Source organism: Corvus brachyrhynchos, unplaced genomic scaffold (genome assembly GCF_000691975.1).
Source record: "Corvus brachyrhynchos isolate BGI_N302 unplaced genomic scaffold, ASM69197v1 scaffold97, whole genome shotgun sequence".
NCBI lineage: Eukaryota > Metazoa > Chordata > Aves > Passeriformes > Corvidae > Corvus > Corvus brachyrhynchos.
This window is the reverse complement of record NW_008239758.1, coordinates 3115757-3128690: the sequence shown is the minus strand read 5'-3', so window position 1 is coordinate 3128690 and position 12934 is coordinate 3115757. Positions and strand designations below refer to the sequence as shown.

Below are 12934 nucleotides of genomic sequence, written 5' to 3'. Positions count from 1 at the left end.
CTATGCAAGCACACATGCCTTGTCACAACCAGCAAGTTGTGACATTTCATACTTACACATGAACAGAAGGGCAACAAATTGAGAATGCAAAAAACTTTATTAGCATAAAAAGTACATATTCAGGAATCAATACTCAAATTCCTTCATGGCATCTGGCATGTTTGATACATATTCCTGTATCTGCTACAGCTGAAGGAAGACCGGATTGTAAGATGTCGGAAGCTTAAGGTTATTGTTGGGTTTTTGTTTTGTGCCTCTTTTTAAGTTATGTAAACAACTCAGAATGAAACCTGTACAAGCAGAATATTAGCTATCATTTGTACACTTAAAAGTTAAATAAAAGCCAATTTCAGCAATACAAAAAGCAATATAAAAAAGTACTCAGGTGCATAACATGCATCAGAAGAAAATCTAGAAGAACATGGCAAGTAAGTGAACATGTCTCAAAAGTTAGATCAGTGAAAATTCTCTGTAAATATCTGTATGGCTAGACATGAAAAACACGATAAAATTACATGGTTCCCTAAGAGATCTATACAGTTTCATCTATTTCAACTTCATTAGACATGAATATATTAGAAGGATAAAGTGATTAAAGGAATAAGAAAAGTTTACTCAAGTTTCACATTTCAAGCTGCCTATTTGATAAGGTAACTAGACAGAGGTAGATATCCAGTATTAGTGGCCAAGCTATTCTAACAAGGCCTCTTAGCTGTCTTGTCAAGCTTTTACATTCAAAGCCAATGTGAAAAGGCTTCATAGATGGAGGATGTCTTTCAAAAAGGCAGCCAGAAAACCTGCATTGCTGATGGAAGTAGTGACAGTGAAGGGTGAAGGCTATTTAAGAATAAAACATTTCCCAGACCATTATGAGGACACCACTTACCAAGCAGTAGAGCTCATGCAGCCATTTTAACAAGAGTGACAGTGATTTGCTCATTTCCTATGCCTATTTTAGAAGCTGAACCATTGCTACCTATGTGGCTCATCCCTAGTCCAAGTAAGACTGCAGGGTGCCACGGCGGCGGATGTCACACGTCCAGCAGTGGAAGCCACCTCCCAGAGAATTGGCATGGCGAATGTTCACTTTAATTGTAGAAATGCCTGGAAGAAATATAAAATGCACACTTTAAAATTAGACTCTCAGCTTCACGTGGCAAGCTCTGATCAGAGCACTGGATGATACTTTATATACATCATACGGCTAGGTGCAAGTGTGAAAGGTATTTCCTTCTACTTTGTTAAGAATTTATTTTAGCAAATTCTAGGTAGAGAACAAACAAGGAACATCGCTGGCTTGTTTATTCTGGTGATACCCTCAGGAATACACAGTGCCTGGAGCACAGCCAATGTCTGGTGTGTTACGACATGCCAGTAGTAAAAAGATAAATTCAGGTTTTGAGGTGTGTGAAGAATTAGCTGAAATTCTGTGACAATATATGATCAGGACACATTTTCATAAATATGTGTGAACATTTATGGTTCAGACACTGAACGTGCTCTTTCAAGTGCCTTTCAAGAAAAGAAGTATTCAAAGTAGATAGCTCTGACTCACCCTTCTCTGAAAGGGAAAAGTGGCTCTTACAAATACTACCTAGGTTAAGCTTCCTCCCCTTTTTGTTCAGCTCTGATGTTTCAGCTGTGGCTCAGCTTATACAAAGTCCTAACAGAAGGATCAGACAACTCCTCTGTTACAGAGTTTGCCTTTTTGCTTCTCAGTACTTTCAGGAGCTCAGGAGCAGCTCAGTAGAATCTATCATCTAGGTCAGAAATAGTTTTGTTCTCAGTCCTACAAACTTTCTGACTACCAGAGTTTATTTAGAACTTACATAGACTGTGAAGTTCAAGTGTGAAAGATAAGCCATGATTAGCATTAATAGCCTCATTTTTTAAGTACTTTCAAGCATTTGTAAATCCTCAACTCCTTGGTCATGCATTAAAACAACCTAAGACTGAGAAGCTGTGCATGATAAGACTTCCAGATTTTATGTTCAGTTACAGTTCTCCTGTCACTGCATATCTGAGGGAACTCATGAAGTTACATCTCACAGGTCTGAGATTCTCCATAAAGGAGCAGAAATACCTGGGTTAAGTGTCTTCATTTGACATTTTAAAGTACAATGAGTTTGCAACTAGAAAAATCAGAAGCGTTTTGGCAATGACAGCCTGCTCTGCATCATTCAGCAAGAGGTGCACTCAGCCTCTCCAAGACACATGTTGACCTTAAACTGAACAGACAGTTTGCATTAAAAAAGCTCATTCAAAGGCATTCTAGCAGTAACTTTAGTTGCTACTCATACCTTTATGTGCAGCAAAATGTAGGGGGCAAAAGAAGACGGTATTTCTATGACTGAAGTATTCAGGAGAAAAATCACTGAATGATTCTTGCTTGCTGATCCAACTGTGTGAGTCCTTTTCCCAGTGCTGCCTGCTTTGACTACTTTAAGTGAAACCTTCATTTACCCTGGCCGGTGGCACAATAATTTTCTTTTAAGTATATGTGGAAGTGAGTTAGGACATACCCAGCTTTTCAAACATCTTTTGAATTGATGTCTCGTTGGCATCCACCATGACACGTTTCTCATCCAGCATTAGGACATTCATGGAGAGCCATTTAGAAGACATCCACAGTGGGTGATCTAAACACAGGAGAATAAACCTTGTACTGTACCAACGTTACTCCACATTAATACCCTTAAGAACACTCTTGGAATCCTTAGAAAAGGAAGAGTGACTGTACCATCTGGGATGAGGGGCACTGGGGGTTGAATCACAGTCCAGCCGGCTTTCTTGAAGAGCTCAATCTGGAAGAGCAATTTAAATATATTCTCAAGAGGGTTCTTAGAGTATCACATTATGTCCTCCAGCCTTTGCCAGATTTTCCCAGAATATTCCAACATGCATGACATCCCCTGCCCTCAGTTCACTTTTCTGGCCCTCATTCAGGCTTCATCTGCAATCCCCATTCTCAAACAAGCATTTTTTTAAAGTCTTTTTAGATTTTGCATGCCAATAGCATTTGTTTCTCTTGATTTTACATATTCTAGGTATACTAAGGTATGTTAAAGACAAAAGGTAGCATTTGCAGTTTGAGTCTTGTTAAGTAAATGTATTGGTAACAACTGAAACATATTCAATTATCTTTTTTTGTGTCATTTCTTCCCATATGATTGTAAAAGCCATTGATATGAATTACACTGATGTTCCTAAAAGCAAACCCAGCAGAAATAACACTTAATTACCTTTCCTTCACACTTTATAAGAAAATTAATATGCAGTTCATTTAACAAAGGGACCAATGTAAAGGCATCCTAAGGAATAATTTCCGTCTCTAAGATTTACACAGTTAAGTTAAAAATAAGAGGAAGATAATTTGGCTCAAGGAGAATTGACTTTTGAGCTTCATTGTCTGAAGAGCTGGAAGAGTATTCGCGAGTGTCCCAGCGTTACCTCGAGGTGGAGCTCCAATACAGAACACGCCATAACCAGCCTGGCCTGCCAGCATTTCAGAGAAAAGCTCCCTTTCATCGGCACCCTTCAAGAAAAGACCCCTTTCATCCGCACCATTCAGACACACCCCCACCACTTCCCGGTCATGCAGAACTGCCAAACCAGTTTTTATGAAAGCAAGCTGCATTTATCTTTTCTATTGACACGGACAGCAGTTTTCGCTGGAAATAGTTCCAGAACATGGGTTTAATACAAGGAGACCAAAAAACATCCTCTTTCAAGTGAGATTACAAAAAACTGTGGAAGGGGAAAGGGGAGGAAAAACGAAGACTGTTTTTAAAATTAGATTCTCAGAATGGATGCTAAAAGAGGCAGTAATTCAATTAAACCATGTGCATTGAAAGCACTTGCTGAGAAGAGACTAAACACTGGTTTTGGGAGCTGTGCTCTGCACATGGCTCCATAATGTGCAGCACCCAGCTTTATCCCTCTGATTCAGTGTCAGCTCAGCTATTCCCATGTGGTTGTACAGCTTCTGAAGTCACAGGGATCCTCACAAAAGTCCTCAAGCACCGCAGTGCCGGTGACATGACTGTAACAGAGACGAGCTCTCACCCTCTGGAAGGCTTTCTGACCTCATTGTGCTGACAGCAATATTAGCTTTTTCACAGAGTGTAGTAGCAGGTTTTATATGTCTGTCCTCTTCCCTGCTCTTCAGAAGGTATTTCTTGCTCAGTTATTCAAAGCTGAATGCCTGAGCAACTACCGGCTTCCTGCCAATAGTTCAACTAACACCAGAGGAGAGGCTTCCAAATAGGAACAAAAAGGGAGATTTCTCATCTGAGCAGCAGAAACCCTTCAATTTCTCTTAGGATACAATTCAAGTATTTAAGTAGCAGAAGTGTTCAGAGAAGTAGTACATCCCAGGTGCTTGCTTTGATACATTATTAAAAATCAGATTACTTCCATCATATTTAACCATATACCCAGGAAGCAACACACAGTGGAATGTGTGGAAGAGTAGTTGCCCAGCAGGGAACTAACCCAGCTGAGTGATTTTTAAACACAAGCCACTTTCCCCCCTTGTACACCCTCACCTGATGGCAGGGACGGTCCGGGTTAGAGAGCACAAGACCAGGCCCAATGATATTAAAAGTGGCATCAATGTGCATAGGGTTGGGATCCTTAAAGGATATTATGTGCACTCTATAGTCTGGTGCAAGGTGTCGCCTCATCCATTCAATACCCATGTAGTTTGTAACCTGAAAAACAGGACAAATTAAGCTTTACTAGGCTAGAATATAAACTGCACCCAAGTTTAGTTTGTCTAAGGTTTTATTTAATTAAATATTTAAAGCCAAAATAATAGAGAATTTTGTGCCTTTAGCTTACCCCTTCGCTGGAAGGCAGTCTTATCCTGTGTATTAAACACTCTGTGATACATAGCATTCTCTTTTGTCAACACTCTTTATTTTAATGCTGCTCAGGAATTTAAAAAGACAAAATACCAATCATTAATATAGATACCAAAACTGTTGGAAAGAAAGCTTTGTTTACCTGGCTCCTTTGTACAAAGATATCTCTTCCAGCTCTAATGAAGTCAGCAGCATCAAAGCATGGCTCAAATTCAGTAGTTACAAATTTTCCCTGAGCAGCCAGTTTATGCCTGTCTTCAACAGAGTGGATTGGGTAACTCTAGTTGTAGAAAAGAGAACAACACCAACTTTAGGTTGGAGATGTTAAAAGAAAGTTCTCAAATAACTTGCTACTGAAGAGTAATTTGAAATTAGCAAAATGTGTTAATACTGATGGCTAGTATATTCCTTGGAGGTGGTTTTGGTTCCTTCTTACTAGAATAGAAAAGAAAATCTAAATGTGGACATAAAAATGAAAGGCTTTAAGCACATTCAAGAATAGGTCATGAGATAAGAGACAAGAGTTATATCAAGAAATTAATTGCTCTTCAGAATCACTGTGTGGATAATATTCTCACTTCGTGATCAAAAGTATTCATTATTCAGTACTCATGGAGTTTAACTGCCAGTCCAACAAATCACTGCACAGTGACAGAAATGCTGGAATGGAAGCTATTTCCTAATGAATGTGGACTCCCTACTTTTCCACATTTTGGAATGGAGCAGTACTTCAAATTAGAAGATGGATCTTGATTGTTATAAATAATTTTTAAATTAAACAAGGCAATTAAGAACAAGTGAGATGTAAAAATCAGCACAAATGAAAAATACCAGGTAAGCAGCTACAGGGTCTAGAAGTTTTCTAATTCTGAAGGTGACTCTAAGGTAATTTTGTTTAACAAAGGCTTCTTTGCATCATTGATGACACTGTTCCCAGAAAGTTGCAATCATTCCATAATGGCATTTATTGGAAATGCCATCACCAAGGTTCTGATGCATTTGGGGGCCTAAAGGAAACTACCAAAATTGTCCAAATCAAAATTATTAGAAATAAAATCAAGAAATTATTCATCAAAATATTTGGAAGGTAAATACAGTTTAGATCCTTCACTATTTCTTTTATGTAACTTTCAAAATACTAATCATCATGCAAAACAAGGACTATGAGGGCTTGGGTTTTTTTCTATGACAAAATTTATATTATTTCCCACTTTCTTAATGCACCCAGGACATATGGACATTCTCAGGGAATCTTCATGATTTAAAGTAATCTCTGGGATGTTTTTCTAGCATTCCTTCCTCTTTAGTAATGCTCAGTTACAGCCAGTAACCAAAACAATTCAAAGCAGAGGAATTCAATAGACACAACTTCCTGTTCCTTGTTGTCTAATTGCACACTCTGAGTTTCAGCTGGAAAGGCTACAGCACATTTGCATCCACTAGAAAAAAAACCAAGTCTCCAGAGTTGTTTTGTGTCATTCCCCCCCACAATTCTGTGAATTGTAGATATCAGGTTGATACTATCCACAGAATTCTGTATAACAAGAACTGAAATTCTGAAGGAAAATTAGAACAGTACCTGATCATAGAGTTCATCTGCCATTGTGGGTTTGGGGGCAGTTGTCCACTTAGCACCACTGTTGAAATAATCTTTGATTAGTCGTCTATATGCCCTGTACTCAAAGAACCGAGCACGCCAAGCCATAGGTGCTTCAATAATTTCATTTCCCACCACTAACAGGATGTCTCTTGGCATGGCAGCATACATACCTGAAAGGAATGTGGCCATTAATGAGACAAATAGATATTTCTCAGCTTTTTCAGCTCATGCACTTTCTATCTTTCTTTTTACCATTATTTCTATCCAAAATAATTGCAAAAGTCATTGTTAGCAACGTGAGGAAGCCAGCACAAAATGTCAGGTCCTTACAGTCTTCAGTAATTTTTCAGAGTAACATTTTTTGTTCAAAATCCATGTAAATTTTGCTATGAAGCCTCACTCATAACAAATTCACAGCTAGATGAAAGCCATCCACCATCAAGCCTCCACTTCACAATTCAGTTCATGAAAATTAACTAGACTGAGGCTCATGAATTACCCAGGTGACTTTAAAAAGTGATGATGGGCAGCAAATTTTCCAAGTGAGCATCATTTCTTTATAAACTATCCTTTTAAAAAGGAATAGCAAAGAAGAGGAATTTGATGGAACACAGAACTAGTGCAGAAATAGTCCCATTAGACTTTTCATTATGTGTTCCTTAATGAATTTGAATTTCACTGGAACAATTTAAGAACATATTTTACATGAAAGAAGCCTGAGGACTACACCTGATGCAAAGCTTGGTGAGCCAGTGTGCTCTTACTGCAGATAACCAAAGCCATATGGTGCTGTACATGGAGGAATGTGTGGAGGTAAAGAGAAATTCAAATTTCCTTGATACTTCTGAGGATCTTCCTGGTAAACTGTTGCCTCCAGCTGTTTTGTCCTCCATAGTTTAAGATGGATCCAACTCTAGGATCCAACCAAGAGCTGTCAAGAGAGTCAGAGGGCTTTAGAGCACTTGACTTTCACGTGGCAAGTACAGGACAAAGCAGTAACAGTCTACAGCCCCTTTGAGGGCCGTGACAGATTCACACTTCTTGGCAGTGACAGTGACAACAGAGTGGGAACCTGGCAAGAGATGCTGGTGTGGGAAGTTCAGGTTGGGTATCAGGCAAAGGCCTTTCATCAGGAAATTCACACAGCACTGAAGCAGGTCAGCAAATCAGGTGGCAGAACCTCCATCCCTGGAGATCTTCCAAGCTGTAGCTACAGAAAACAATCACTGACCTCACTCAGTGCTGGTGATAATCCTGCTCCTAGCTGGAAGGTAGACTAGATGACATCCAAAATCCCTCAGACAAGAGCTAAACAGACAAGACCTTCAACAATGGAAGAACATTTACCTGTAGACTCAAAATCAGGTGTTTTATACTTCACAGACCAGTCAATTGGATCCGGCCTCTTAACAATAACACCTTCTCCCTTCAAAATATTGCACATCTCTTCAATTTCAGCAATAGCTTTTTTTAAATGGTCTTTGGGGAAACTCTGGCCTCCAAATTTCTGGTAAAATCCCCAGTATTTTTCATATGTGTTTGCCTAAAACAAAAGGACATGAAGTGACAAAGAATAAGCACCAGTTATTTTGGAGTGAAATAGATGCATAAGACACAATTTTTAACATTCAAAGTTTCTTGTTCCTGGTCCTAACATGTTGGAGTGTGCCTTTTATCTGATTCCTGCAATATTTTGACTACATTACACTTCAGTTAGTATTGACTGACTAGTATTGCCAAGCGGCCATTAGGTCCCTATTACAGCACACTTGTGCAAACACACCAAACACTGTAGACTCTGCTATTTGATAAAGCTATCAGATATGTTTTTAAATTAAAACAACCTTGAGCTCATCTCCAAAGGGCACACATCTCTAGCCACCTTATTACAACCTCACTTCAGCACCGTCACAATGGTGACATCAGAAATTCTAAAGCCATCCCAAGCACAGGTAACATGCCTTGTTGGCCAAAAGGGGCCACACTTCAGGTGCAGCAGCAGTCTAGAAGAGGCAAAAGATACTAAATTCATCTGCCAGGGTTGGATTAAAGCAAGGACAACTTTTACAGACCTAAATCCTCTGCTGAAATGCTGTGGTAGCCTTCTTACATTAAAACAAATTCAAAATAATGTCCTAGCTCTCATGGGTGAGAAAACCCAGGCATATAGTCAAAACAAGTGATGCTGCTTGGGTTTGATGTGTCTGATGTTCCTCTGTCGTGTCAGGGCTAGCAGAGATGCAAGTGCATATGGAGCCCTTCTGGAATGACAGCAGAACGGGTCAGGAACAGGTCAGCACCATCTCCTTCAGGCAGCATGAGGGACAGCAGTGAGTTGCACGAGAACCTGCCCTTCCAAACATGAGGTTGTCTCCTGACACTGCAGTCCTGACTACCTCGCAGAATGCAATGTTCTCACCAAAATCAGAGCAATAACACTCTTTTGTGCTAGCACTGCCACTGAGCCTGAGCAGGCAAGGCCATCCATCTGAAGGCATGCCTGATCCCCTTTAACAATCCAGGATATTCACCCTATCCTCTACTATTTCTGGATATTTGCCTCATCCTACAGAGGTAAGAGAGAAGAAAGGAAGTTCAGCCTTAACATTTACACAGAGAGCCTCAGCATGGGCATCCTGCACCTCCAGTACTGAAGCTTCTTCCCATCCTTCCTGAGGGAATTTGTTCTTTTTCTATAAGTGCGGTATTGGGTAATTTGATCACCTCGAACTTGCCAGCTGGTCAGAAGTCACATGCAGATCACATGAAGTGCTTAACATTCCTATGGAAACATGTTCTGCTAATGAGATAAAGTCCTGTGGAGTGAAGCTGGTTATTTCCAGAGCCAGCTGTGGTGTATGTGAATATCATCAATCCCTAAGAGGTGCAGCTCCTCTCTCCACCACGCCCTCTAGTACTGCTTTTTTTCAAACCTGAGGAACCACACTTGTGTTGCACTAATGGAATGGTGTAATCTTAAAAGTTACAGCAGAATACAGGTTAACACTGTAACACTACTCACATTCCCTGCCTTCTGAATAACTGGGAAAAAGGTGTACGGCTGGGACATGTATTTCAGAGCAAATCATGGTTGACGTTTCAGGCCCCTTTGGTCATACACATACAAGTCAGTTCAGACTGTTCAAAAAGGACCATGGATAGGACACAGAAAAGACAACATTTAAAACAAACTCTTCCTTTCCAGGAAGAAATTTAAGAGCATGCTGTAAGGAAAGATTGCCTTTAAGAAACACCAGTATTGCTCCCTATCATTACTATTTACTTTAAACATTTGTCATGGAAAATAATTAACATTATCAAGATGTACCTTAAACCTAGTAGTGACAGTTATTAAATTTGGGATATTAAAACTTAAGTTCAGATCAAAATTCTTTTTGCCTAATTCCGTAGTAAACACACGTACACAGTCCCATCTTCTCACTCAAGATATAGTGATCTGTGTTAATAATACCTCCTCACCCAAAATGCATTATTATTCACAAAATATACTGAGAAGCAGTGCAGAGTACAAAGCTGTAAAGTTCAACTGCTTGACTGTTAACTGCTTCAGAAGAATATATCTCAATTTTGGGATTTTTCACTGAAGGGCTGATTCAAAAAAGGGATCTTCCTAATTAATGCTAAGATTTTTCAAGTTTCCAAATACTGTATTTACCTTTACATAGCCCGTTTCAAGCTCTGAAAAGGATATGCAATAAAGTATCAGCTCATTAATATTCATCAGATATGCAGGGCTCCCTATTCAATTCCTTCCTTCCTCCTTCTTATGCCAAGCACATCATTCCCACATCACAGCAAAACCAGTTGAGTACTCCAAACCCTTGTCTCAAAGTACAATAGAGTGCTGAATGCAGCCATACGACCTGCATTTAAATATTTAGTAAATACACATGCATACAATCTTAAAACACATTCTCAACACAAGTATTTACCAAACTGCTATAATTTGAGATACATTTTTTAGAGTGTCTCAGGTCCAAAGCTTCAAATTTTTGTTATAAGAGCAGAATTCATTAGTTTTAAACTGCAGTTTTCATAAGCAATGACCCTCATGCACTCAGCAGACAGCATGTGATACCCATCAACTCTAGTTTTGCTACTTACGGAGGCAGGAAGGGGGATTTCTGGCTATTTTATTACACTGCAGCAACACACACATACACACCTTACCTTTCAGCCACATGGAGATTTGAACGATCATGAATCAATTAATAATAATAATAATGATGTCAAGATAGGACTGGACTGCTGCTTGGATTATTCAGCAACACCTTCCAGGTGTTACTGTTGTAGTTTCTACAGCAACATTTAAGACAAAAGCAGAGAAAACTAGAGGAAACCATATCTCAGCTGGCTCTGTTCCCATTACCTGTTCTGGACTTGGCAATTGACAGAAGCAAATTCAAAGCTTGCTTTAACCCTAAGTCATAGGTATTTGAATTGCAGAGGGAATCCTACACTTTGACATTCCTCACTGAGCTTTTGATATCACATGTAAGAGAAAGTGAAGTTCTGACCTCACGTGAGTAGTTCTGGCTCCATAGGCAGTAAAACATGCATGTGACACTTCAGCAAGTTGGACACTTGAAATGTTTTTTCTTGTGCTAAAGCAAAGCCCTGTCCACTGCTTAGGAACAGAATTTTGCCTAATTTAATGTTATAATGTAAAATGTTAGACATCTTTTGCCTTACTCTTCCTGTACATTTATTATGTCAGTCTTACATAAATGCACATACATACACTTGTATGTTAGAAATGCTAACCCTCATTCACCTCCTTCTCTGAAGCTGCTAGGATATCTTTGGAGTCTCTGAAAGACATAACCCAGATTCTAAAAAAAAAAAAAATATATATATATATATAAATATAAAAAGGGCTAAGGGAAGAGAAGTCTTCTATACAAGTCCATCTCAAACTTCCCCTAAACAACCATTTCCAGCACTTTAAACATATTTTCGGTATCTTTGTTTGCCATTCTTTCAATGTCAGATAAAAATTCTTTTTTTTCTTTTTTTAACTGAGGTCTTTTGGTCAATTTTGTCAGGATGTCCTTTAAGTTTTTACTAAGGTCTCTCAGGCAGAAGTCGTGTGCCAGCTCATTTTGCTGTGATAGCCATGGATTACATGCTGCCCTGCAGGTAGTACTTGAGTACTGTAACAATGAAAGAGAAAGACTCAAGAACATGCCCACAAATGCAAGTAACATACATACTCAGCAACTTTAAAGTCCAGGTAAAGTATACAAAAATCTGGGGCAAACCCACTATTTGAGTGTTGCTGTTTTAAATACAAGATTCCACAGAACAAAGAAACGTTAATTTATTTAGGTTGCTGACATAGTTTTAGGCACAGAAAAATCCTGAAAAAACAGTGGACTATGTATTTCCACAAAATATTTACTGTAGCACACAGGAGTTTCAGTAAACTACTTCAGAGCTCTCTAACACAAGAGTCCTGTTAGTCTACAGCGACAGAACTCAATCTTGCTCAGACTATTAAGTAGAAAACTACACTTTTCTTTCAAGTGGTAACCCTACTTAGCTTCAAGCCAAATTAAAGTTTCATCAGTCCAACCACCTATCTCAAAAGCTTGTGTGTGTATTTTGATAACATCAGGGCTATACTACTAGAGGAGATTACACATATTAGAGGTTCTCTCCGATAGTGACTTTGGTTAAAACAGCTAATTCAGTTGAAAGTCCAAAGAAAAAAGCACATCCCTCACCAACATGGCTATGCTGTTAAGTTTCACTGATGTAAACAACCATCTTGAAAGGAGAATCCTCAAGAGTAAACACCACACCTTATGCATTGTAAAGCTTAGGAAAATTTTATATATAAATTCTACATTTTCTATTTAAGGCTATTTTTTATTGTTTACCTTCACCTCCACAGAAAAAGGTGGGACACAAGCATTTTCAGCTCTTCCCACAATGACCTCTTCCAGTGGATCCCATTCATTGTATGAGCAAACAAGACAGTCCTTGGGCACAGGGCTTGTAGCCTTGTCATCAGCAGCACAGGTGTTCTGGGAGGCCGTAGCTGCCTGGGTGCTCTGGAAAGTTCGCTGCACCCATCCTGTAACGACTCCTCGAAGCTTAGAATAAAAATAACAATGAAAGTTATGCTTCCCTTACAAAAGGCAAAAAGCTATGGTCCAGCCCACAAATGCCTTAACACTATAATCCCAAAGCAATGTATGTTATTTGGAGTATTAACAGAAACACGGCTCGTTACAGCCATTCTAATTTATTCACGGCCTGGAAGATACTTAAAGGAAATTTTGCCATTTAAGATACATTTCGTTTAGAAGCGTAAGGAGATCAGAGCACGGCACTGGCAGACCGAGGCGGGGGGATGCTGGGTGGGTGAACCTCAGTGAGAGAAGCCAGCGGCCGTCCCGCACCCTCCCGTCGCGGCTCGGAGCACCCCGGCCAAGGCGCCCCA

General features: G+C 39.4%; 1 protein-coding gene across 2 annotated transcripts; it reads right to left on the bottom strand.

Annotated features, from left to right (window-relative positions):
* Nucleotides 1-78: 78 nt before the first annotated feature.
* On the bottom strand, nt 79-12921 carry GATM (glycine amidinotransferase). Of its 2 annotated transcripts, XM_017742719.1 has the most exons (8): nt 12369-12921; nt 7813-8008; nt 6445-6635; nt 5008-5145; nt 4548-4712; nt 2741-2804; nt 2523-2639; nt 79-1104 (listed from the first exon to the last, which is right to left on the bottom strand). In XM_017742719.1, the coding sequence occupies exons 2-8, from the start codon at nt 7907-7909 to the stop codon at nt 992-994; spliced, it is 885 nt and encodes a 294-aa protein (XP_017598208.1). In that variant the 5' UTR covers nt 7910-8008; nt 12369-12921; the 3' UTR covers nt 79-991. The 2 variants fall into 2 exon arrangements, with proteins under 2 accessions (XP_017598208.1, XP_017598209.1); XM_017742720.1 differs by lacking the exons at nt 7813-8008; nt 12369-12921 and adding an exon at nt 7195-7373 and having other exon boundaries at nt 6445-6502.
* Nucleotides 12922-12934: the final 13 nt, after the last annotated feature.

What these genes read in the sequence shown, in the direction of transcription:
- GATM (XM_017742719.1), bottom strand. Translation starts at nt 7,909, where the DNA reads ATGTGCAATATTTTGAAGGGAGAAGGTGTTATTGTTAAGAGGCCGGAT. An exon ending in ACCTGATTTTGAGTCTACAG is followed by an intron (nt 6,636 to 7,812) that starts GTAAATGTTCTT and finishes CATTCCTTTCAG; the next exon opens with GTATGTATGCTGCCATGCCA. An exon ending in AAAGATGTTTGAAAAGCTGG is followed by an intron (nt 1,105 to 2,522) that starts GTATGTCCTAAC and finishes TATTTCTTCCAG; the next exon opens with GCATTTCTACAATTAAAGTG.